This window comes from Orcinus orca, chromosome 15 (assembly GCF_937001465.1).
Source record: "Orcinus orca chromosome 15, mOrcOrc1.1, whole genome shotgun sequence".
NCBI classification, from domain to species: Eukaryota; Metazoa; Chordata; class Mammalia; order Artiodactyla; family Delphinidae; genus Orcinus; species Orcinus orca.
Window position 1 is genome coordinate 26,722,420 of NC_064573.1, and position 25,126 is coordinate 26,747,545.

Here is a 25,126-nt window from a genome sequence, read left to right on the forward strand (position 1 = left end):
TCCACGGACACTGCCCTTTGAGCCAGACACGTGCTAGGCCCAGTGGGAGAGAAAAGCAAGAACGAACAGTCCCTGCTCTCAGGAATTCCCACTTGATGTGCAGACACCAGAGCTCATGGGCAAAGAGGGCATCCAGGCCGGGCCAAGCTCTGGGCCCTCTCCCCTCTGAGCTCCCAGGGAGAGGAGACGCTGGTGTGTGGGAGGGGCCTGGGGGAGACTTCTATTTTTTGAAAAATAACACTTATTTTTTGCTTCTTGCAAAATTTATATATAATTAATGCTGAAAAAAAATGTTCGGAAGGAGAGCACAGAAAAGCACAAACTAAAAAAAATAAGGTAATAATAAAGCTCAGGAATGAGAATGAATAGGTTTTAGAGGTAGAGGAAGGAATGAAGGCATTCTGCGTGAGGGAATAAAGATGAAGATATGGAATTAAAAAAAAAAATAGGAATGAGGGCTTCCCTGGTGGCGCAGTGGTTGAGAGTCCGCCTGCCGATGCAGGGGACACGGCTTCGTGCCCCGGTCCGGGAAGATCCCACATGCCGCGGAGCGGCTGGGCCCGTGAGCCATGGCTGCTGAGCCTGCGCATCCGGAGCCTGTGCTCCGCAACGGGAGAGGCCACAACAGTGAGAGGCCCGCGTACCGCAATAAAAAAAAAAAAGGAATGAGTGTGATGTGTGTAGGGTGTGTGTGTGGGGTGTGTGTGTGTGTGTGTGTCTGTGTGTGTGTGTAAAGGGGGAAAGAGAAAGAGAGGGAGGGAGACCATCTTTGCCCTCTGTACAGGGGTTTAGAAGGACACCCGCTTGCGGGGAGGGGGAGGCGGGAAGGGAAACCAGGCTTGCGTGCACGAGAGGAGGAGCGGTGGCAACTTTGAGCTCAGAGGTCCCAGCCTCTTCATCCCACGCTCCTGGCGCAAGACGCGCCAGGCTCCTCAGGGGGCGGGGCGGATGCCACCCCCGACCCCCAGCCACTGCCCCGCGCTTTGAGCAGCTGGAGGCGGCGGATGTGGGCCAGGTCTTCAAGATCCGGCTCGGCCACACGGGCGAGGGCCTCAGCCCCAGCTGGTTCGTGGACACCGTGTGGCTGCGGCACACGGCAGTGCGGGAGGAGGACCTCACGCCCGAGGAGGAGGCGCGGAGGAAGAAGGAGAAGGACAAGTTGCGGCAGCTGCTCAAAAAGGAGCGTCTGAAGGCCAAGCTGCAGAGGAAGAAGAAGAAGAAGAAGGGCAGCGACGAGGAGGATGAGGGGGACGAGGAGGAAGAGTCCTCGTCGGAGGAGTCCTCGTCGGAGGAGGAGGACGAGGAAACCGAGGAGGAGGAGGAGGAGGAGGAATTCGGACCCGGGATGCAGGAGGTGATCGAGGAGTACAAGTTTGACGCCCACCGCTGGCTGGCCCGGGGCAAGGAGGACAATGAACTTGTCGTGGAGCTGGTGCCCGCAGGCCGAGAGGGTCCTGAGCGTAAGCCTGAGGAGGTGTCAGACGGTCCCCTGGGGGGTGGCAGGGAGGGGGAGGGTGCCCAGCTCTCCTCTCACGTGGGGGGCCCATGGCTCTCCTCACCTGCCCTCTGCTGAAATGCCTCCACGGACAGTTCTTTGCTGGGGTTGGCATTGCCCTTGTCCTGAGACTCTTGGAAGGAGCCCTGGTATAACTCGCTGTAACTCCACGTGGGGGACATCGGTAGGAGGGTTGCTGACTGTGAGTTTTGCCAGGACTCTCAGCCTCTTGGGCTTCATGGCAAAGAGAAGTCTTGGGTAGGGAGGAGGGACGGGTTCAATTCTAGGTTAATGTAGATGCGGGTGTACCCGGAGGTCCTTCCTACTCCCACCATCTGGCTAGATCAGAGGGGTTGAGCCTCAGGTCCACCCCGAGGCCCAGGTGTCCTCAACACTGTGTGTTTTGTGTCCCCAGCCAACACCTACGAGGTCCAGGTGATCACGGGGAGTGTGCCCAAGGCTGGCACCGATGCCAATGTCTTCCTGACCATCTACGGGGAGGAATATGGGGACACGGGAGAGCGGCCCCTAAAGAAGTCGGACAAGTCCAACAAGTTTGAGCAGGGGCAGGTAGGGCTTGGGCTCTCTGACCCCAGGCGGTGGGTGGGACCCAGATGGAGAGAGCCCTCTGGTGATTCCTGAGGCAGCTCCACCCAGCACAGCACTGCTGTGTCCAGCAGTGTGCTCTGTTCAATCCAGCCAGGTAGAATGGAAGTGCCTCTTCTGTAAGCACCGGCACTTTGTGGTGGGGACCTAAGAAAGGCACAGGTGGGGATCAGTGCCAGGAAGCCCACAGCAACTAACTGGAGATAGTATAGGTAGCAGATGCTCAGGCGCTGAGTGAGTGGGGCAGGGGTTCAAGGAGGAAGTGCTGACCATAAGATGGTGCTTTGGGGGAAACTTAGTGAGAAGGAGGGATGTGAACTGGGCCGTGGTGGGTGACTATGGTGTCCATGTCTAAAGATGACAGTGAGAGAGGTGTTCTCTGAAGATGTGACCGCATGACAAAGACGTGGGAGTGGAAGTGTGGAAGGCCAGTTGGAGGACAGTGGGTCTTCTCGCTATGCTGTGGTTAATGCCAAGCCATGGTGGGCGCTGCCTCTGGGAAGCTTGACGGGACCAGTTTAAGGGGTGAGGGCATGAGAGCCTTGAAGGACAGGCTGAGAAGCCCGACCTGCATCCTGAGGCAGTGACGCCACAAAGGCTTTTGAGCATTGAGAGAAATGCATACCTCTCCCTCTTTTAGGTATAGTAGGAAAAGCATGGAAAAATACATCTGTCATTCTTGTCCTTTGAGAGTTTACTGCATCCTCTGGCTAGACTGTCTCTCATCTCACCTTTCACATTTCTGCCCCCATCCCAAAGCCAGATTCCCTTATCAACACAGAGAAAAACCAGAAATAAACCAAATCCATGAAAAATACTTCTGGGCTCATTGCTTGATTTATTTCAGATATCCCCTGCTTTTTCCTTCAACACTGCCTTCCCATGACCTGAGAATCAGGATTTATTTCTGTATTTCAGTACTTTCATTTAAAAATTATAGCCACTATGATGGCTGGAATTGGAAAAAAATTGCTATAGAGGGTGTAACTGGTACGGCTGATGAAATTTGAATAGGGACTGTATGTTAGATAATAGTGTGTTGATTTTAAGTTTCCTGAATTTGGTCACTGTACTCTGATTATATGAGAATGTCCTTGTTCTTAGAAAATCTATGTTGAAGAATTTGAGTGGAGGATCATGATATCTGCCATATACTTTCAAATGATTCAGAAAAAAAATAGAGAAAGGGCAAGAGAGTGTGGGAGAGAAAGCACATGTTGCAAAATCTAAGTGAAGGGTATACAAAATTTCAATGGGTCCTGGTATCATCTGCTTCCTCCAGTGCGTATGTGTATACTTGTATCGTACACAGTCTCTCTTCTCACCTGAATGGTGAGCAATCCAAGTCTTACACTCCGAATTCTGTCAGTCACTTTAGATTTGCACTTTGGCTTATAGTAGGTACTTAATTAAAATTTATGGTTGAAGGAGTTTATGCACGTATGTGCACGCGCAGCACGTGGTCTCAGCACACACCCAAGCAACAGGCCGTACACACACACACACACACACACACACACACACACTCCCCATAACACAACAGGGAGCGCCCAGCCAACCTGTTTTCTCCTCTACTCCTCTCTTATGGTCACCTTCGTCACCCTCCTACTCCTCCCTCCACCTTGCAGGACACAGTGAAAGTGAGACCTCCCTGGCAGGTGCAGGTGTAAAGACAGTAGTGCAATAGGTGAAGGGAATTAAGAGTTGCAAACTTCCAGCTATAAAATAAGTAAGTCACAGGAATGGAATGTACGCATAAGGAATATAGTCAATAATGTTGTAACAATGATGGTAACTGGTCTTTATGTGGTGATCATTCCATAATGTATAAAAACATCAAAACACTATGCTGCACACCTGAAACTAATATAATTTTGTATATTAATGATAACTCAATAAACAAAAACAAAAACCAATAGAGTAGACCGAACACCAGACAACTGACTGCATTTTCCATTCCGCCTTCCCCTGATGCTTTGGGTCTTACAGCCGGTCTCAGGCTGCCCCAAGTCCTGGGAAGGTGAAGCTGATGGCGAGGTGGGGAGGGCTGCCCCCCAGTGTGCTACTCTGACCCTTCCCAGACAGACACCTTCACCATCTACGCCATTGACCTTGGCCCCCTGACCAAGATTCGGATTCGCCATGACAACTCGGGCAACAGAGCAGGCTGGTTCCTGGACAGAATAGACATCACTGACATGAACAACGAGATCACGTGAGTGGGACTGGAGGGGAGGGAGGGAAGGCCATGCCTGCCACGAAGTAGTCATGGAAAAAAGGGTGGGAGTGGGGTGGCTGTGATGGGTGAGGGTTGGGATAGGGTGGCTGTGGCGGGTGAGGGTGGGGGTGGGGTGGCTGTGGTGGGTGAGGGTGGGGGTGGGGTGGCTGTGGCGGATGAGGGTGGGGGTGGGGTGGCTGTGGTGGGTGAGGGTGGGGGTGGTGTGGCTGTGGTGGGTGAGGGTGGGGGTGGGGTGTCTAGGATGTGGGTTTGGCCCATGGAGCTGGCTGGGTGGGCATTGCCTCCCTCCCTTCGCTCTCCCTGAGCAGCCCCTCAGCTGCTTGCCCTGTCAGGTGACAGTCTGGTAGGACATCCAATCCAGTTCTTGACTCCATCATTTCAGAATGTCAGGTTTTCTGTCCTTGCCATGGCCCAATCTCCATGGCCAGACTTAGAACCCATAAGTCTCTCCATGTACAAAGTGACTTCCAGGACATTGTTTTAATGTTCTAGACTAGAAATAAGCAAACTTATTCTGTAAAGGCCAGAGAGCAAATATTTTAGGTTTTCAGGGCCATTTGGTCTCTGTAACAACTGCTCGACTTTGCCTTTGCTGCAGAAAAACAGCCATAGATGATGCTAAGTGAATTGAAGTGGCTGTGTTTCACTAAAACTTCATTTATAGACACTGAAACTTGAATTGCAAGTAATTTTCACATTTCACAAAATATTATTGTTTTTAGATTTTTTTCAACCATTTAAAGATGTGAAATCTCTGCTTAGTTTGTGGGATGTACATAAGCAGGTGGGCCAGGTTTGGCCCACAGGCCATAGTTTGCTGGCCCGTGCTTCAGATTCACAACTAGCCCCAGGAGCTCACTCCCCTTATCTCCTCCTCTTCCATCGCCATCCTTTCTCATTGGTGCTGTACAGTTTCTTTTCTTTGTTTCCTTGGTATTGAGCAGCAGTAAGGGCTCTGTGCTGAGCCAGCTCCAACCACTTGCAAGTAGAGCGAGCAACTCTGAGCAAAGCCTGCCCTGGGAGATAGATGTAAAATCATGGGAGACTGGTAAAAGATGGTGGAGTAGAAGGACGTGCGCTCACTCCCTCTTGCAAGAATCACAACTAACTGCTGAACAATCATCGACAGGAAGACACTGGAACTCACCAAAAAAGATACCCCACATCCAAAGCCAAAGGCAAAGCCTCAATGAGATGGTAGGAGCGGTGCAATCACAATAAAATCAAATCCCATAACCTCTGGGTGGGTGACTTATGAACTGGAGAACAATTATACCACAGAAGTCCACCAACTGGAGTGAAGGTTCTAAGCCCCACATCAGGCTTCCCAACCTTAGCGTCTGGCAATGGGAGGAGGAATTCCAAGAGAATCAGACTTTGAAGCCTAGCAGGATTTGATTGCAGGACTTCAACAGGACTGGGGGAAACAGAGACTCCACTCATGGAGGGCACACACAAAGTAGTGTGTGCACCAGGACCCAGGAGGAAGGAGCAGTGACCCCACAGGAGACTGAACCAGACCTATCTCTTGTATTGGAGGTTCTCCTGCAGAGGAGGTGGGCAGCTGTGGCTCACCACGAGGATAAGGGCACCGGCAGCAGAAGTTCTGGGAAGTACTCCTTGGCGTGAGCCTTCCCGTAGTCCACCATTAGCCCCACCAAAGAGGCTGTAGGATCCAGTGCTGGGTCACCTCAGGCCAAACAACCAACGGGGAGGGAACTCAGCCCCACACACCAGCAGACAAGCCTATTAAAGTTTTACTGAACTCTGCCCACCAGAGCAACACCCAGCTCTACCCACCACCAGTCCCTCCCATCAGGAAACTTGCACAAGCCTCTTAGATAGCCTCATCCACCAGAGGGCAGACAGCAGAAGCAAGAACCACAGTCCTGCAGCCTGTGGAACAGAAACCACATTCACAGAAAGACAGACGAAATGAAAAGGCAGAGGACTATGTATCAGATGAAGGAACAAGATAAAACACCAGAAAAACAACTAAATAAAGTGGAGATAGGCAACCTTCCAGAAAAAGAATTCAGAATAATAATAGTGAAGATGATCCAGGACCTCGGAAAAAGAATGAAGGCAAAGAGCGAGAAGATGCAAGAAATGTTTAACAAAAACCTAGAAGAATAAAAGAACAAACAAACAGAGATGAACAATACAATAACTGAAATGAAAAATACACTAGAAGGAATCAATAGCAGAATACCTGAGGCAGAAGAACGGATAAGTGACCTGGGAGACAGAATGGTGGAAATCACTGCTACAGAACAGAATAAAGAAAAAAGAATGAAAAGAAATGAAGACAGCCTAAGAGACCTCTGGGACAACATTAAACGCAACAACATTCACATTACACTGGACCCAGAACGAGAAGAGAGAGAGAAAGGACCCAAGAAAGTATTTGAAGAGAGTATACTCAAAAACTTCTCTACCATGGGAAAGGAAATAGCCACCCAAGTCCAGGAAGTGCAGAGAGTCCCAGGCAGGATAAACCCAAGGAGAAACACACTGAGACACATAGTAATCAAACTGACAAAAATTAAAGACAAAGAAAAATTATTAAAAGCAACAAGGGAAAAACGACAAATAACATACAAGGGAACTCCCATAAGGTTAACAGCTGATTTCTTAGCAGAAACTCTACAAGCCAGAAGGGAGTGGCATGACATATTTAAAGTGATGAAAGGGAAGAACCTACAACCAAACCTACTCTACACGGCAAGGATCTCATTCAGGTTCGACAGAGAAATCAAAAGCTTTACAGACAAGCAAAAGTTAAGAGAATTCAGCACCACCAAACCAGCTCTACAGCAAATGCTAAAAGAACTTCTCTAAGTGGGAGACACAAGAGAAGAAAAGGACTTACAAAAACAAACCCAAAACAATTAAGAAAATGGTAATAGGAACATACATATCGATAATTACCTTAAATGTGAATGGATTAAATGCTCCAATCAAAAGACACAGGCTCGCTGAATGGATACAAAAACAAGACCCACATATATGCTGTCTACAAGAGACCCATTTCAGACCTAGGGACATGTACGGACTGAAAGTTAGGGGATGGAAAAAGATATTCCATGCAAATGGAAATCAAGAGAAAGCTGGAGTAGCAATACTAATATCAGATAAAATAGACTTTAAAATAAAGAATGTTACAAAAGACAAGGACACTATGTAATGATCAAGAGATCAATCCAAGAAGAAGATATAACAATTATAAATATATATGCACCCAACATAGGAGCACCTCAATACATAAGGCAAATGCTAACAGCTATACAAGAGGAAATTGACAGTAACACAATAATAGTGGGGGACTTTAACACCTCATTTACACCAATGGACAGATCATACAGACAGAACAGAACTGGAACAAAAAATCCTAAAATTTGTATGGAGACATGGAAGACCCCGAATAGCCAAAGCAATCTTGAGGGTTAAAAACAGAGCTGGAGGAATCAGATTCCCTGACTTCAGACTATACTACAAGGCTACAGTAATCAAGACAATATGGTACTGGAACAAAAACAGCAGTATAGATCAATGGAACAGGATAGAAAGCCCAGAGATAAGCCCACACACCTATAGTCAACTAATCTATGACAAAGGAGGCAAGGATATACAATGGAGAAAAGACAGTCTCTTCAGTAAGTGGTGCTGGGGACTTCCCTTGTGGCACAGTGGTTAAGAATCCTCCTGCCAATGCAGGGGACACGGGTTCGAACCCTGGTCCGGGAAGATCCCACGTGCCACAGGGCAACTAAGCCCGTGCACCACAACTACTGAGCCTGCTCTGTAGAGCCCGTGAGCCACGACTACTGAGCCCATGTGCCACAACTAACTGAAGCCCATGCGCCTAGAGCCCATGCTCTGCAACAAGAGAAGCCACTGCCATGAGAAGCCCTTGCACTGCAACAAAGAGTAGCCCCCACTCCCCACAACTAGAGAAAAGCCGCGTGCAGCAATGAAGACCCAACACAGCCAAAAATAAATAAATATAAATTTAAAAAAAAAAGTGGTGCTGGGAAAACTGGACAGCTACATGTAAAAGAATGAAATTAGAAAACGCCCTACACCATACACAAAAATAAATGCAAAATGGATTAAATACCTAAATGTAAGACCGGACACTGTAAAACTCTTAGAGGAAAACATAGGAAGAACACTCCTTGACATAAATCACAGCAAGATCTTTTTTGACCCCTCTCCTGGAGTAATGGAAATAAAAACAAAATAAACAAATGGGACCTAATGAAACTTAAAAGCTTTTGCACAGCAAAGGAAACTATAAACAAGACAAAAAGACAACCCTCAGAATGGGAGAAAATATTTGCAAATGAATCAACAAACAAAGGATTCATCTCCAAAATATATAAACAGCTCACGCAGCTCAATATTAAAAAAAACTAAACAACCCAATCAAAAAATGGGCAGAAGACCTAAATAGACATTTCTCCAAAGAAGACATACAGATGGCCAAGAGGCACATGAAAAATGCTCAACATCACTAATTATTAGAGAAATGCAAATCAAAACTACAATGAGGTATCACCTCACACCAGTTAGAATGGGCATCATTAGAAAATCTCCAAACAACAAGTGCTGGAGAGGGTGTGGAGAAAAGGGGACCCTGTTGCACTGTTGGTGGGAATGTAAATTGATACAGCCACTATGGAGAACAGTATGGAGGTTCCTTAAAAAACTAAAATTAGAATTACCGTATGACCCAGCAATCCCACTACTGGGCATATACCCAGAGAATACAATAATTCAACATGCACATGCACAACAATGTTCATTGCAGCACTATTTACAATAGCCAGGTCATGGAAGCAACCTAAATGCCCATCGACAGACAAATGGATAAAGAAGATGTGGTACATATATACAATGGAATGTTACTCAGCCATAAAATGGAACGAAATTGGGTCATTTGTAGAGATGTGGATGGACCTAGAGATTGTCACAGAGAGTGAAGTAAGTCAGAAAGAGAAAAACAAATATCATATATTAACACATATGTGGAATCTAGAAAAATGGTACAGATGAACCAGTTTGCAAGGCAGAAATAGAGACACAGATGTAGAGAACAAACATCTGGACACCAAGCGGGGGAAGCGGCGTGGGGGTGGGGTGGGGTGGTGGTGGTGCAATGAACTGGGAGATTGGGACTGACATATATACACTAATATGTATAAAATAGATAAGTAATAAGAACCTGCTATATAAAAAATAAATAAATAAAATAGAATTCAAATTAAAAAAAAATGGCCGTTCAGAGAAAGAAAAATTAGAGCAGCAAATCTGCTCTCTCTCTCAAAGAGACACCGTCTTCCCCGACAGTGCCTGTGGCCTCCCATGACCTTTATTAGCTCAGGAATAAGGCCTTTGCAGCCAGAAGGGTAAATGAACACTGACCTCATCCCTCAGCTGCCCCTGGACCCAGTCACATGTCTCCATGCAAAGTGACTCCACCCTGACTCCCCTTTGCCGCTCATGCCCCACCCCCAGTCCATCGCCACTGTGTCAGAAAAGCTCAGCCAGACCCCCTCTCCCCATCTTCAGCACCCCCTGGTCAGAGCCTCCTGGCTGGTGCCTCTGCTTCACCCAGGCCCTCCTAGTGTCTACAGCCATCCAGCCCTTAGGCCACGTCCCTCCTCTGCTCACACCCCGCAGAGGCCTTCTTGGTGATGAAACTCGGGGCCCAGGAGCCACACAGTGTAAGGGGAAGAGCAGGGGCACAAACCCAGAGTTCTGGAATTCCAGACCCACTGTTGCTATGCCGCTCTTCCAGTACCACCAGTTGACATACTTGATGTGCTCCAGCCTTTATGCACAAAATGGGAACATATTAAATACATTTTACAGCGTTCAGTTTTGCAATCCACTCATTCCAGTTTAACTTGCAAGTGAAACTCATACTTTTAGTGGCCCCGAGCTTTGTTCCAACGCTCAGTTTAAACCTCCTGCTGACCCAACCCCTGGCTCTTCCTTCCATTGCCCTTGCTTAAGTGGAGTGGTGGGCATACCTGGCCAGAACACCTGCATGCCTCTCTTCCCCTTTGCTTCTGAAAAATCCCTACCTACTCCCCTCTGCAGACCTGCCTGAGCAGGATTTATTCCTGTGGGAGGAAGGGGAGGGGCCAGTAGGCCCAGTCCTCCACTAGACCTCCTGTGAGTGCTTGTTGTTGCTGTGAGGATAGAGGCTAAACGTCCAGCGCTCAGGCCCATCCTGGCTCCAGCTCTGGTTCTCCTGCCTGCGGAGGCTGCAGCCATGGGCGTGCTAAGGGCCTTTAACTTCATGGTGCAGGTATCTCAGGGACCACAGGGGTGGTGCCAAGAAGCCAGGCTCTGACTCCCTGTGCGTGCGCTCTTCACGGGTGTGGGAGGGCTTGTGCCTTCCCCTCTTACTGACTTTTTTCTCTCCCAGCATCAGTCTCCCCCAGCTCTTTCTTTATGCATCTCTCTCCCTCTGTCCCTGTCCTCCTCCAGCTTCCCATACTCTCATTACCCCACCTCGGCCCCAATCCCACTCTTTTCTTTACTTCTGTCTCTCTTCCTTAATCGGCCATAATTTAGAACTAAAGCCTATTATTCATAAATTAGTAAAAGTTTAACTTTCCCACTCATATATTTGAAAGGCAGAGAAGTGGAACGATATACATTTTTCACTTGAACACTAATGTCATAGCAATTTGGTTTATATCTCCCAAGGTTGAGCTCCTCCCACCCTTTAAATCCACATCTCTCAATACACAGGTGCCCCTCTGTGCCCCATCCGAGCCCCTGGGCCGAGGTGGCGTCCTCTGGCGCTGCCCCTCTACCATGCTGACGTTGGGAAGCAGTAAGGACTGTAGGAGGATGTGGGGCTCAGACAGGGACGAGACCCTTGGCCTACACTGCTCCCACCTCTCCAGACTTTGACCAGACCCTGAATGCCTCTTATGCACCTGGACAGCGGTGGGGAAGGGGTGCAGATGGGGCTGTAGAGATGGGCTGCATCCCCAAACCCTCTGAGTTGTTCTGGAAGCTCAGGGGCCCAGTGGGAACTGTCCAGCCCACAACCTCCAGAGATCCCAGGCATGGACTGAAGAGGAAGAAAGGAAGCGTTAAAAAGAATCATCATCATCTTCACAATAGTTTTAGCAAATTCCTAACCAAGAGCATACTGAGAGCCAGGCATTTTTTTGAAGCACTTAAAAATGTTTGAGTCGGGAAATTCTCACAACCACCTATGAAATAGGCACTATCATCCTCATTCTACAGAGGGTTACCTGATAAACTGCAGAATGGCCAATTAGATTTGAATGTCAGATAAGCAATGGATAATATTTTAGTATAAGTATGTCCCCAATACTAGATAGGACATACTTATATTGAAACATTATTACTTGCTTATCTAAAATTCCAATTTAACTGGGAGTCCTGTGACTTTATTGGCTAAATCTGGCAACCTTTGCACAAAGAGGTAAAGAAACTTGTTCAAACTCACATGACCGTAGGCCGCAGAGCCAGGATTCAACCCCAGTCTGGCTCTAGAGGCGAGTCCTCAGTTCCCGCACCCTGCTGCCTCTCTCGGCCCCCATCCTTAGTTCCCTTCCGTCCAGGCGCCTTCCTTGCTGTGGGTTCAGCCTCTCCACTGAGGAGTCTACCTCGGACCTCCCTTCCCTGGGTGATGCCCGCTGTCTGCTGTGCCAGCTCCTTAGCCATACTCTTTGCACCTTCCAGAAGCATCATTGGGTCATTCCATTAAAATCCACTAATTCAGCCCTTGGGTATGAAGCCCCTCCTATGTGTACAACATTCTCTGCCAAAGTGGCTCTGGCTAACAGGTTGATTCTAGAAAAGGCTGGAACAGTCCCCAGAAGCCCCTTTTCCTCTAGATTCCTCCAATAGGACCCTGATTGAGGGTTTGCTGTGCTCCAGGCACTGTTACCCAGCCATTTTCAGTGGGGCTGTATGGAAACCACATCCCATGTTTGTTGTCTACTCCAGCCAAGTGACTAATGGGGTGACTCCCAGGCTAGGTAGGATGGGAGGGCAATGCTGGGGGTGCGGGGGAAGACAGGGGAGCATTTGGGCCCCATGATGGCCTCTCGTTCCTCAGCCCATGACTACTGTTTCATGACACCTTTCCAAAGAGACATCCCTCAATTCTCCTCACCCCCTGTCCCCACAGGTACTACTTTCCGTGCCAGCGCTGGCTGGCAGTGGAGGAGGATGACGGCCAGCTGTCCAGGGAGCTGTTGCCAGTGGATGAGTCCTATGTGCTTCCACCAAGCGAGGATGAGGAGGGTGGGGGAGATGACAGCAACCCCCTCGACAACCTGGCCCTGGAGCAGAAAGGTTTCCTAACCTAGAGCTGATTTCTCCCCTCCAGCACCCCTTTCCTCTGTCTCTCCCCCACTAGGTCTCCATCTTCCCTTCCCCTGTGGGCTCTGGGCACTTCCTTCCCTGGGAATCTATCTGTTCTCTCATTCCTCCATGGCAAGAATGGGGAGGTGAAGGGGGCGTATCCTCACATGTCTAGCATATGGCTGGGTATAAAGTACATGGCCTAGCATGGAGTTATTGTCAGGAATAGAATGGAATGGAAGGAATGGAATGGAATGGAATAGAATAGAATAGTTACAGCTGACTCTGACTTAGACTTGTGTCCTCCCCTCCAGGCACATTATAGACTCTCAATATGGATATTTTCGTCAAGGGAAAGAATGAACTTTCAAGAGTTCTATGACGCTTGTGTTCCCTTCCTTGAAACATGCATCCCTAAAACTTCCCAACCTGAAGGAGTCACACCAGGGCTCCTGGCTCTTGAGTCTCTGAACCCCACAGTCACCCCAAGTCTTCCCCAAGCATCCTACAACTTTACTGATTGAGGGTTTCCTGTGTGAGCTGGACGTGGGGTGGGGGGACCTCATCTCTGCCTTCAGGAAGTTTCCAGACTAAAGGCAGCTGCAGAAGAACACATGCTACAAGTAAAGTGATTCATAAAAACAGCCAACACGAGCAGAGAAACATGCTCAGTACGTTTTCTTCCTCCTCCCTTCATGGGAGGTGGAATCTACCACTCACTTCTCCACACTCTTCTCCTGGCAGATAAATCTACCACATTCTCAGTGACCATAAAGACCGGGGACAAGAAGAATGCGGGCACCGATGCCAACGTCTTCATCACACTCTTTGGCACTCAAGATGACACTGGTAAGAGAGCAAGGCAGGGCCGAGGTTCACCCACGTTCCCCTCCAGGGAGACTGGGAGATTCAGTGCAATTTTCCAAGGAAATACTGGACGTGACTCTCCCTCTTTCTCTCTTTTATTTTAAGAAACCATATTTTTAAATTCTCTTTATTATTTTATTTTATTTTATGAAGAATACTTAACATGCAATCTATTTTCTTACCAAATTTTAAATGTACGATACATGGTCATTGACTATAGGTATGTGGTGTACAGCAGATCTCTAGAGCTTATTAAACTTACTAAACTGAAACTTTATGCCTGTTGATTATTAAACCCCCATTTCCTCCTATCCCTAGCTCCTGATAACTACCATTTCCGTCTTTGATTTTATGAATTTGATTTTGATACCTCATTTAAATCGAGTCATGCTGTATTCATCCTTTTGTGTCTGGCTAATTTCACTTAGCATAATATCCTCAAGAACCATCCACATTGTTGCATATTGGAGAATATCCTTTTACAAGGCTGTATAATATTCCATTGTATGTACATACCATATTTTCTTTATCCATTCATCTGTCAATAGACATTTAGGATTTTTCCCATTCTTAGCTATTGTGAATAGTGCTGCAATGAACACATGAGCGCTAATACTTTTTAAGAATCTGATTTCAATTCTTTTGGATATATACCCAGAATTGGGATTGTGGGTTCATATGGTAGTTCTCTTTTTAACTTTTTTAGGAACTTTCATACTATTATCCATAGCAACTGAATCATTTTTCATTCCCACCAACTGTGTGCAGGGGTTCCAATTTCTCTACATCCTCACCAACACTTGTTGTCTTTTGGTTTGTTTGGGTTTTTTTAAATTTATTTATTTTTGGCTGCATCAGGTCTTACTTGCAGCACATGAGATCTTTCATTGCGGTGCCCGGGCTTTTTGTTGCAGTGCAAGGGCTTCTCTCTAGTTGTGACATGTGGGCTTTGTAGTTGTGGCACGCAGACTTACTTGCCCCGTGGCATGTGGGATCTTAGTTCCTGACCAGAGATGGAACCCACGTCCCCTGCACTGAAAGGCAGATTCTTAACCACTGGACCACCAGGAAAGTCCCCTTTTGTTTTTTTGATAGTAACCATCCTGACAGGTGTGAGATATCTCATTATGGTTTTGATTTGCATTTACTTCATGGTTAGTGACAATGAGCCTTTTTTCTTATACTGTTGGCCATTTTTATGTCTTCTGTGGAGAAATGTCTATTTAAGTCCTTAGCCCGTTTTTAATTGGGTTCTTAGTTTTTTTGTATTTGAGTTGTAAGATTACTTTATATATTTTGGTGATTAACCCCTTATAGATATATAGTTTGCAAATATGTTCTCCCATTCTGCTTTTGTTTTTGTTTTTTTGCGGTACGCGGGCCTCTCATTGTTGTGGCCTCTCCCGTTGCGGAGCACAGGCTCTGGATGCGTAGGCTCAGCGGCCATGGCTCACGGGCCCAGCCGCTCCACGGCATGTGGGATCTTCCCGGACCGGGGCACGAACCCGTGTCCCCTGCATCGGCAGGCGGACTCTCAACCACTGCGCCACCAGGGAAGCCCCTCCCATTCTGTATGTTGCCTTTTCACTCTGTTGTTTCCTTTGCTGTGTAGAAAGTTTTTAGTTTAATGTAGTCCCTCTTGTTAATTTTATTTTTTGTTGCTGTGCTTTTGGTGGCATATTCATGAAGTCATTGCCAAGACCAATGTCATAAAGTGTTTCTTTTATGCTTTGTTCTAGGAGTTTTACAGTTTTGGTCCTTCTGTTTAAATCTGTAATTCATTTTGAGTTGATTTTTATGTACAGTATGAGATAAGGGTCCAAATTAAGTATTTTACACGTAGACATCCATTTCCACCATTTATTGGAGAGGCTATCCTTTCCCCATTGTGTATTCTTGCATGCCTCTGACTCTTGAAAGATTTCATGCAACTAGCCCCAACAGAGAAAGGCAATTCCTTTTTTCTTAAAAATCTCCCTGTGAGGTGACTTGTCTGCCTCGGTTGTGAATGCCAGTTCTTTTAAAATTCTTCCTAAATCTTACTAAGTCAGGCCTACTGCATTCTGGGGACAGAGAGCCCCCTGCCCTCTCTTGGTCCTCACTGCTGCCTCTACCACCTCTACCACCTTTGGAAGCCATGTCAATCATCTTCCCTTCGGTATCCTCTCCCCAAGTAATGGTGCCCGATTCTTTGTCCAGGCCTTTCTGAAAGTTTTTACCATTTCCTGTGCCATTCCTTGAGGTGTCACTCTGTTTGACTTTCAAAACTGTAGCAAACGGGCTCCTCGGTCCAAACAGCGAGTGATCTCTTCTCTGTGTCTTTTGCCAACTTTCTCCTTCTGTTCTAAAGGCAGAGGTAGCCCTAACTCTATCTCTACCTCAATAACAACCTGGGAACCAGTGGCTCTTCCCAACCTCCAGTGAGATTCAGCCAGTGGGTTCCATGGTACTCTCCAGATGAGATGCTCAGGGAGTCTTGGGGTCCTTCTGGAGCCTCTGTCAAGGCAATCAGAGAAGGTGGAATGTAGTGCTGGAGTCAGCCATCCACTTGGACCATGTGTCCAGCCATCCTGTCTGAGTTCAGAGAGGAACCAGTCCCTCAAATATGTAGTCATCCCATATTTGCTCAAAACCCTGTGGGTCCAGAGCTCTATGCCAAGAATTGCTGAAGAATGAAGGAGCTTAATCCCTGACTTTGGGGTGCTCTTATTCTAATTCAGCACTGTGGTGATATAGAGCATGGACTCAAGCTTGACTGATTGGTTTAAACTTCTGCTCTACCACTTATTAGCTGTGTGACCTTGGGCAAGTTCCTTAATCTCTCTGTGCTTTAGTTTCCCCCATTTGTAAAATGGAGATTATATTAGTACATGCCTCATAGAGTTGTGTATTTAATGAAATTGAACATGTAAAATATTTGAGACAAAATGACACTCAATAAAACATTTATTATTATTATTATTTACTAGGTTAGGTAATGCAGATATAATGAATGAATCAGGCCAAAACTTATAAATGAACGTCCTTGCAATAGTTACTGAGCCATGGTCAATGAAATTGAGGGGCCCTAACAACTGCTTTTATTTGCCAAGGAATTGCTATGTGTTAGGCACATTCTTGAAGACGCAAGTCATCATCTTATTAAATACTCACAACAACTCTATGGGGAAGACCATCCCTTTTGACATTCGAGGAAACCAGTTTCAGGGAATTAAGTAATTTGTCCAAGGCCACCCAGATGCTAAGTGGCAAAACCGGGCATCTAACCAAGGTCTGTCTGACTCTGTGTGCTGAAACCAGTCTGCAATGAGTCTAGATTATCAGAAGACTTCCTACATGAGGTGGGACTTACAGGGTTAAGGAGACTTGAAAGCTGAGGCAGGAGGAGATGATGATGATCCTGAAACCACCCTAAATTTCAGACTGACGCGCAGCCAGAGTCCCAGGACAGATGATGTATGTGGGATGCCTGGTCAGGGGCATTTGAAGCCAACCCTCCTTCTGTCATCCAGAGAAGAGTCTCCAGAGAATTCCTGCATGCCCCATCCCTGCAGGGGAGGCCCTGTTTCCCCAGGGAGCGTGGGAGGGTGGCTCTGTCACTGGCTCCCTCCCGGCCATGGAGAAACGTGGGGATTGTGAAAGGGGAGCACACATTGACTTAGGGCCCCACCACTTCCTCCTGGATGACCTTGGATAAGACACTTAATTTCTGGGTGTGTCTCCTTTTCTTTAGATGCAAACTGGAAATAAAAATATATATGTCAAGGGCTTCCCTGGTGGCGCAGTGGTTGAGAGTCCGCCTGCCGATGCAGGGGACACGGGTTCGTGACCCGGTCCGGGAAGATCCCACATGCTGCGGAGCGGCTGGGTCCGTGAGCCATGGCCGCTGGGCCTGCGCGTCCCAAGCCTGTGCTCCACAACGGGAGAGGCCACAACAGTGAGAGGCCCGTGTGCAGCAAAATAAATAAATATATAAATATATATATAAATAAATAAATAAATAAATAAATATATATATATAATATATATGTCAAAAGATTATTGTAAAGCTTAATAAAAGGACATACATACACACACACACAAAATGCCAAAGACGTCAAGTGGATGGTAATTGTACAGTCTAAATTTGATGAAAGTTCAGAAATTTGGTCATTATGAGGAGAGATGAAAAAAGGTGGTCAGACTAGGTTGGAAGGTCTCAGGCCCAGCCAGTCATTTGGGGTCATTTGGTTGGCAGGAATGACCCTCCTGAAATCCTCCAAGACAAACAGTGACAAGTTTGAGAGGGACAGCATCGAAATCTTCACAGTGGAGACCCTGGACCTGGGAGATCTGTGGAAAGTCAGGATCGGCCATGACAACACAGGTCTCTGCCTTCCCTCCCTCTTTTCCTGGCTAAGAACGTGAGGACCATGGTCAGGTCCCCGTGGGTGTCTAGGCAAGAATCTGAGGTAGACTTGGATGTCATCTGCCTTCCATAATGACACAGCTTCCTCAGTCCCTCCAGTCTGGTAGAGTCCTGGCTGCACGCAGAGATTCTGGTCTAATTGATCAGGGAGGGGCCAGGACGCTGGTGACTTTTAAAGCTTTCCCCAAAACCGCACTCTCAGAAATTTCAGTGGGCGGCCAGATTTGAGAATCCCTGATCAGTGGTCCTCAAATTTGAATGTGTATCAGAGCCACATTGGGGGGCTTGTTAACACACAGATTTCTGGGCCCCACCCACAGCCTTTGGTTGGAGTAGGTCTGGGGTGGGACCCGAGAGCTTATGTTTCTCACTGGTAATGCTGAGGCTGCTAGGCCGGGGGCTCCACTTTGAGAACCACTGATGGAGCCAGTTCTTCCCAGAACCCACTGACACTGCAGCCACACAAAAGCTGTGCCCAAGTTTGTTCTCTCTCAGTAAAGCAGACTCATTTTCTTGGTCTTCAAACCATATCTTCTAAGCCTGAGGAAGGAGGCCTTCCTCCTTCCCTCTGGGACTGAGGAACAGGGTCTCTGCCTGGCTTCCATTTCTTTCTTTAAAGCTGAGCACTCATTTTCCCAGGGAGGAGCATCGATCCTTCACTAGTTTCCCTTGCCTTCCTGCATCGCAAACTGAGGCCAGGGAGCCCAGTGTTTCGCCCCGTCGCTGGGTGGAACTATGGAGTCCTCGTGAACACAGGCTCCCTCTGGCATCTCTGGGCTCCCTCTTCGGAGCACCTTCCACCTTGGACAGTGTGCTTGCTTCCCTCCCCTCAGACTCTCTGCCTCCTGTCATCTCCTCCCCATGCTCCTTTGCTCTTGCTAATTTCACTGACAGTAGGCTGGAGTGTGATCCGCCTTCAGCTAGGTGCAGGGGAATCAGTTCAGTAATGCTGTAAGCAAGAGGGATGGCATGTTCACGGTGGAGCTGTAAGCGCCAGCCGTCGAGTAGGGAAGCATGTTTGCAGTCCCTGAAGTTGTTCACAGAAAACCATCTGTGTAGAGGTCCTTGATGAGTTCTGTGTCTCCTTCCCTCCAGGCAAGGCTCCAGGCTGGTTTTTAGACTGGGTAGAGGTGGACGCCCCATCCCTTGGAAGGTGCATGACATTCCCCTGTGGCCGCTGGTTGGCCAAGAATGAAGACGATGGTGCCATTGTCAGGGACCTCTTCCACGCGGAACTTCAGACAAGGCTGTATACACCATGTAGGAATCTTGCACAGCAAGGCTGGGCCTCCTTCTGCACCCCATTGCTCACCACCCCAACTCAGTCCCGGTCCATCATCCAGTGTTGACCCTTGGCCAGGCACACCTTGGAAATTCCCCTGGCCCTGTGCTGGCTGTGGACAGAGCCCTGGACCCAGGGAAAGGAAATATGGGATGTATTCCACACTGTACCTCAAACTAGCTGGTGACAACAGGCAGAGTGCCTGTGCTTTCAGCCAGTCTGTTGTACTAGCTCTGTGATGGGAGAGGCACGGAGACCCTGGTCTGAGGTGAAAGGAGCTTTCTGTGGGCACTAGGCATGACAAAACACCTCCCCTCACCCTGTGGTTGCTAGGCAACCATGTGAAGGTTCAGGTCCCTGGGTAGCAGCTCCCAGTGAGGAGACCATCTGGGGTGGTGGTGCTCGTGAAGAACTTGACCTGCCTGGGTCCTGTTTTCACCTCCCCTCTGACTTTGCCCTCTGTCCCCCACCCTTAGTTGTCCCTTACGAGATCACCCTCTACACCAGTGATGTCTTTGCCGCTGGGACAAACGCCAACATCTTCATCATCATCTATGGCTGCGATGCTGTGTGCACCCAGCAGAAGTACCTGTGCACCAACAAGAGGGAGCAGAAGCTGTTCTTTGAGAGGAAGTCCGCCTCCCGCTTCATAATGGAGGTACCTGGGTCTGGCAGGCAGCCGGGGGAGCCAGGACTGGGGGCGGGATGGACCAGAAGACAAGAAGGAGCCCTTTGTCCAGAGTCTGACATGTGCCTTCCGTCTGATGCGCTGCTGTGAGTGAGGGAGACAGGCAGTCCATCCAACCTCTCTGAGCCTCAGTGCATCTGAGTAGCCAGGAGGACAGTGAACCTGCCCTTCCAGGACCAGTGTCTGAATCAAAGGTGATCATGAGTGCATAGGGCTTAGGGAGCTAGAAGCACAATTCCAGTTCCATTGGGGCCATCTCCAGTGCTACCAACAACAGAGACCCGTGGAGAGAGCCGGTTCCCAGACTTTCTCGTCATATAGTTGTCTCCCGTTCATCTGCTGAGCTATGGCCAATCCTCTCATATACAAAAGGGCATCCGTATACTCCTCGGCTCCCCCTCAACTCTGGCCTGAGAGTCGATCGACAGTTACTGTGGATGTATGTCACCACATCCACACCTTGGTATTCTCTGCACTCAGTCCCGTGCCTCCCTGTGCACTCCACCGCGTGCCAGGTGGGGTGGGAGAGACAAGGGAAGAAGAGGACCCAGACTATGCCTGCAAGGGGCTTGCAGTCCAGCTGGGGAACTCCAGATCTCACACGAGGCTAATGAGAGAGTCTGGCGATCATCATAGTAACTGATCCTAGGGGTAGGAAGGCACCATCGTAGGGCTTTACCCATATTACCTCACTTAACCCTCATAGCAACTCTGCGCTTTAATCATCCCTGCTTAAATATGGGGAAACTGAGGCACAGAGAGTTTAGTAGCTTACATGAAATCACACAACCAAGGCATAGTGGAAGCAGGATTCAAAGCCAGGAGGACTGGCTCACAATATGTGCTCTTAGCCGCTGTAGTAGACTAGTCCATGGTGATGAGGGCAAACAGTGGGGCTGGCTGAGAGTGCTATAGGTGCTCAGAGATGGGAGAGGGCTCCCTGGAAGTGGTGGTTTTGAGCTGGACTGAAAGTGGACATAAGCGGGAACAAGGAGGGAAGGATTCCTAGCAAGGGGAACATCATGGCCAGAGGTGGAAGTCAACACAGCAAGTGGCTTGAGGTTTGGCCAGAGGGGATAGGAGGAGAGTGATGCGACTTGGGTAGAGGACGAGATGGAGCAGGACCTGAAGGGGATGACTCTGCAGGACGAGAGATGGGAGCCAGGTAGTGGGGACCTTTTCAGATGTGCCCCTTACTTTCTGGTGGGAAACAAAGTCCAGAGCCCCTTCCTTCTTCCTCGGGCTGTGTCTGCCCTGGGGGACACCCTTTCCCCTCCCCACCTTCTCTGGGAGCAGTCAGCACTTCTGGGAAGTTTGCCACCTTGGTGGAGTTTTGTTTGTTTGGTTTGTTTTTTGCAGTGCCCGGGCCTCTCACTGCCGTGGCCTCTCCCGTTGCGGAGCACAGGCTCCGGACGCGCAGGTTCAGCGGCCATGGCTCACGGGCCCAGCCGCTCCACGGCATGTGGGATCCTCCCGGACCGGGGCACGAACCCATGTCCCCCACATCAGCAGGCGGACTCTCAAACACTGCGCCACCTTGGTGGAGTTTTTTAACAAGGAAAATTCAAGGGTGATTCATCTGCGCACACAGAGCAACACCTCACCCACCCGAGATGTCAAGGCGTGTGCGTCGTGCAAGCCTGACGCCGCCAGGGGCCCGAGCTGTGCTTACACCTCAGCATGGCTTCTGGGGAGTTTTATTAATGAAGTCCGCCTAATGGGCAGCTATAATTTGCCAGCAATTTGTTGCTATCTTATTTCTCTTCAAATCTATCTGGGAGCTGCGTGTATGAGAGCTTAGAAACAAATGAGATCGCTTTGTGCCCCTGTCTCTCCATTTCTCTTTTCCAGTTGATCTTCAGATAAGAGGTGGAGCGCTGGTTTGCGAGCCCATAACCCTGGGTTCTGGTTCTGCTCAGCCTCTAACTCATGAGCAAGCCCCATCCTCTCTCCATGGCCTCGTCCTCAGACACACGGATCGGCTGGGAAAATAACAACAATAGCTAATAATTACTGAGCACTTCCCATGTGCCAACCTTGTCCTCAGCACTTGGTGTCCCAAGTCACTATTCCAAGAGTTAGGCTGGCAAACGATTCCATTCGCCAGCTGCCTGGCAGCTCAGCGTCCTTGAGTGCAGATTCTGTGAGCCACGATCTCACCCGTAGCTTCCTGTTTCTCCTGTTGTCAGAGGATAAGGCCCTGTGAAATCACTGGTCTCCGTTTAATGATTCAGAAAGCCCGGGGACTCGTGGGGGACACCACTTCTCTGATGATGCATGGGTGAGCTGGCCAGCGGGGAGTTGGAGCGGAGCTGCAGGGCAGCAGAAGCAATGACAGTTATAGCATCTGGTTAACTCAGGGTGTCTCCAGCAATGTGGCACCATGTTGGTCACTTGGAAGGAGAGAATCACTGACAAGAAGAAGCACGTCTGTGATCTTAGATGTAGGAGTGACCTCGAAGGGTTGCTCTGCCCATGCCTCTGCCTTCAGCTGAGCAATCTTCCTACTTGATAGATGAGGCAGTTGAGACCTGGAAGGTCAAGTGCCTTGTCTAGATCACACAGCTCGTAGGGCTGCAACTGGGAAGGATGGAGGTGGGGTGGGAATAGGGGGAGGTTTCTCAAGCAGGGCTGATGGGCCTTCCCATGGTTGCTGACTGTGGGCGTGTGTGTGTGGAGGGTATGCAGTGGTGGGAGCTGTTCTAGTTCATTCCCAGGTCACATCTGTCTAGAGTTATAGAGGCTTTGCATTTGATGAATGACTCATTCAGATGCCATTCACTCATCGGGAGCTTTCATCCATCCTGGAGCCATCTCTTTGTAGCACGGAGACCTTGATGGAGCAGGCCAGGCAGGTAGCTTTGCACAGTTGCTACCAGGAAACTCAAGTCTGCACACCCTCTTTAACCCCCAACTGCCAAAGCAAAAGGCATGAATTCCGTGGACCAACCATGAGCCAGAGCACCTGGGTAGTACCATATTTCCCTACCCTCTTTTCCCTTTACCCCGACTTCCTTGTTTATATCCACCTGTGATTGCTCAGATCCCCATAGGGCTGAGGCAGGGTGTGAACTGATGCCTACAGCACCATTTCAGAAGAGAATATGATACATGAGAACTGGGAGAGGCCCTGGAGTGGGACCTGGTGGGATGACGGAGGGCAGCCTGGCAGAGAGAGGGCCGGGGAGACAGGTGCCAGCTGAGTGGCTGCCTTGCCTTGTGTCTGGCCACCTCCCTGCTTCCTTAGAGGGCTCCGAGGGAAGAATCTGGGGATCAGTCACTCCTGGCTGAGCTCCTCCCTTGCACCTTATGCCCCTAGGCTCCAGGCAGGAGAGACGGGAGAGCACAGCTCCTGAATTTCAGGGACTCACTGTGGCACGCACGTAATCAGCTTTTTCATTCAAGGGGATGTTCATACATACCTTGGTGGCTAAGGTTCAGCACTGCATGTGAGAGAACCCAGCTGACTTCGTCATACCCATTTTTCAAATGAGGAAACAATCATTCTTTCATCCTTCCAGCCAATAGTTATTGAGAATGTAGGTTCTGGGCTTTGGGGATGCAGTGATGAGCAAAACAGATGTGATGCCTACCCTTGTGGCTTTCAGTTGTAGAGAAGAAAGTATCACACCTTCTTTATCACACAGGTAAATGCAAACTTCTAAGAACTGCTGTGGGGGGTGGTTATAGGGTGCTGCCCTAACATGAAGAGATTTGACTTTCTTAAGGTGGTCAGGGGGGTTCCCTGAAGAAGTGATCCATGAGCTGAGACCTGAATGATGAGGTTGAACAAACACTGGTTTAGGTAAAGAAGAGAAAAGGGAAGGGGCAGGGGGAGCATGTGCAAAGGCCCTGTGACAAGAGAATGTAGAGTTTGAGGGACTGGAATTTGAGGGATATAGAAGAGGAGTGGCTGGAGATGAAGGGGGCTCTTGGGGGCCAAGGAGAAGGTAAGGGTGGTAAGAGAGGGCATGGGCAGAACTAGAACTCATCTTCTGATACCCCCCAGTCAGTTTTTAAGCCACTGCTAGAAGACAAGGAGCTGGGCTCCACCACGAAAAGGGGGGGGTGGGCAGCCTCCCAGAGCTTGAGTGAACTGAGTTCTTAAGTCTAGGCTGATGTTAAGCTTGCGGGGAGGAAGGGAGGGATGAGCACGGCATATGTAGGGGAGGGCGGGGGCTGGCTTGACTGGACAGGAGGGACATACTGGGAGAAAGTGACCCCAGGAAGTTCAAAGGGACTCAAGGGTGGATGCCCTGGGGAGGCAGGGTTTTGCTGAAGTTGTACTTTCCAGGACCTTTCAGCCAACATCTGGTACATTTTCTCCTTTCCAAAGTTAGAAGATGTGGGAGAAATCATTGAAAAAATTCGGATTGGCCATGATAATACGGGCATAAATCCTGGTTGGCACTGCTCCCACGTGGACATCCGCAGGCTCCTCCCAGATAAAGATGTGAGTTTCTGACTGATCTGTCCTGCTGTTTCTTTTGTTCCTTTTCAGAAGAGATTAAAGACAGATTCTTTGTAAGAAACGGTAGCCTTTTTAAGTTGAGATAAAATCATCTAAGGAAAATTCAGCCAGTTCACTCCGAGTGCAGGAACTAACTCAGGTCCAAGGCAGAATCTTTTAGAACCTGGCTTATGGGTCAAGAAGGAGGGTCTGGGCAACCATGTCTCTGCTCCCCACCTCCAAAGCCATACTACCACTGAGTGACCAAGTGTGCCCTTCCTGCAACTCAAGGTCAACTCAGAGAAAGAAACCCACCTAACCAACTTGGAAAACATTCCAAAACCACGAAATTCTAAACCTAGGCAGCAGCTGTCAGTCATGGCTGTGGTATGAGCTGGGAGCTGGGAGCAGTTTAAAAAAAACAGAGCTTCCTCCCCTTGCCTGCTGAGTCTGAGTCTCTGGGATGGGGTTCAGATATCTATTTTTAAGTGACTCAGGGAACTCCACCTTCAAGAGCCTACCCCTGACATGGTGTGGAAAGTGCTTTAAGTAAGACTGGATCTGCCGGATTTGGGGCAGGCCGGGTGGGTGGGTGGGGGCTCCTCTGTGGCTTTTGTATTATCAGTAGGGCTCCATCACCCCTGTCCTTGGTTGGTCCCCATGAATGTTGATATGGTGATGAATGACTGAAGTTGGCAGTTTCCACATTAAGGGCTCAGTTTCCTCC

The 25,126-nt window shown here is 48.8% G+C and overlaps 1 protein-coding gene across 1 annotated transcript in view; it reads left to right on the forward strand.

Annotated features, from left to right (window-relative positions):
* The window catches only part of LOXHD1 (lipoxygenase homology PLAT domains 1), a 202,363-nt gene that overhangs the window by 102,215 nt on the left and 75,022 nt on the right, over positions 1-25,126 (forward strand). Inside the window, exons 19-27 of the mRNA XM_049697900.1 lie at positions 992-1,460; positions 1,911-2,065; positions 4,183-4,316; positions 12,529-12,695; positions 13,449-13,553; positions 17,809-17,937; positions 19,075-19,239; positions 19,738-19,919; positions 24,286-24,402. Coding sequence (XP_049553857.1) covers positions 992-1,460; positions 1,911-2,065; positions 4,183-4,316; positions 12,529-12,695; positions 13,449-13,553; positions 17,809-17,937; positions 19,075-19,239; positions 19,738-19,919; positions 24,286-24,402 — 1,623 coding nt within the window. The remainder of the gene's footprint in view (positions 1-991; positions 1,461-1,910; positions 2,066-4,182; positions 4,317-12,528; positions 12,696-13,448; positions 13,554-17,808; positions 17,938-19,074; positions 19,240-19,737; positions 19,920-24,285; positions 24,403-25,126) is intronic.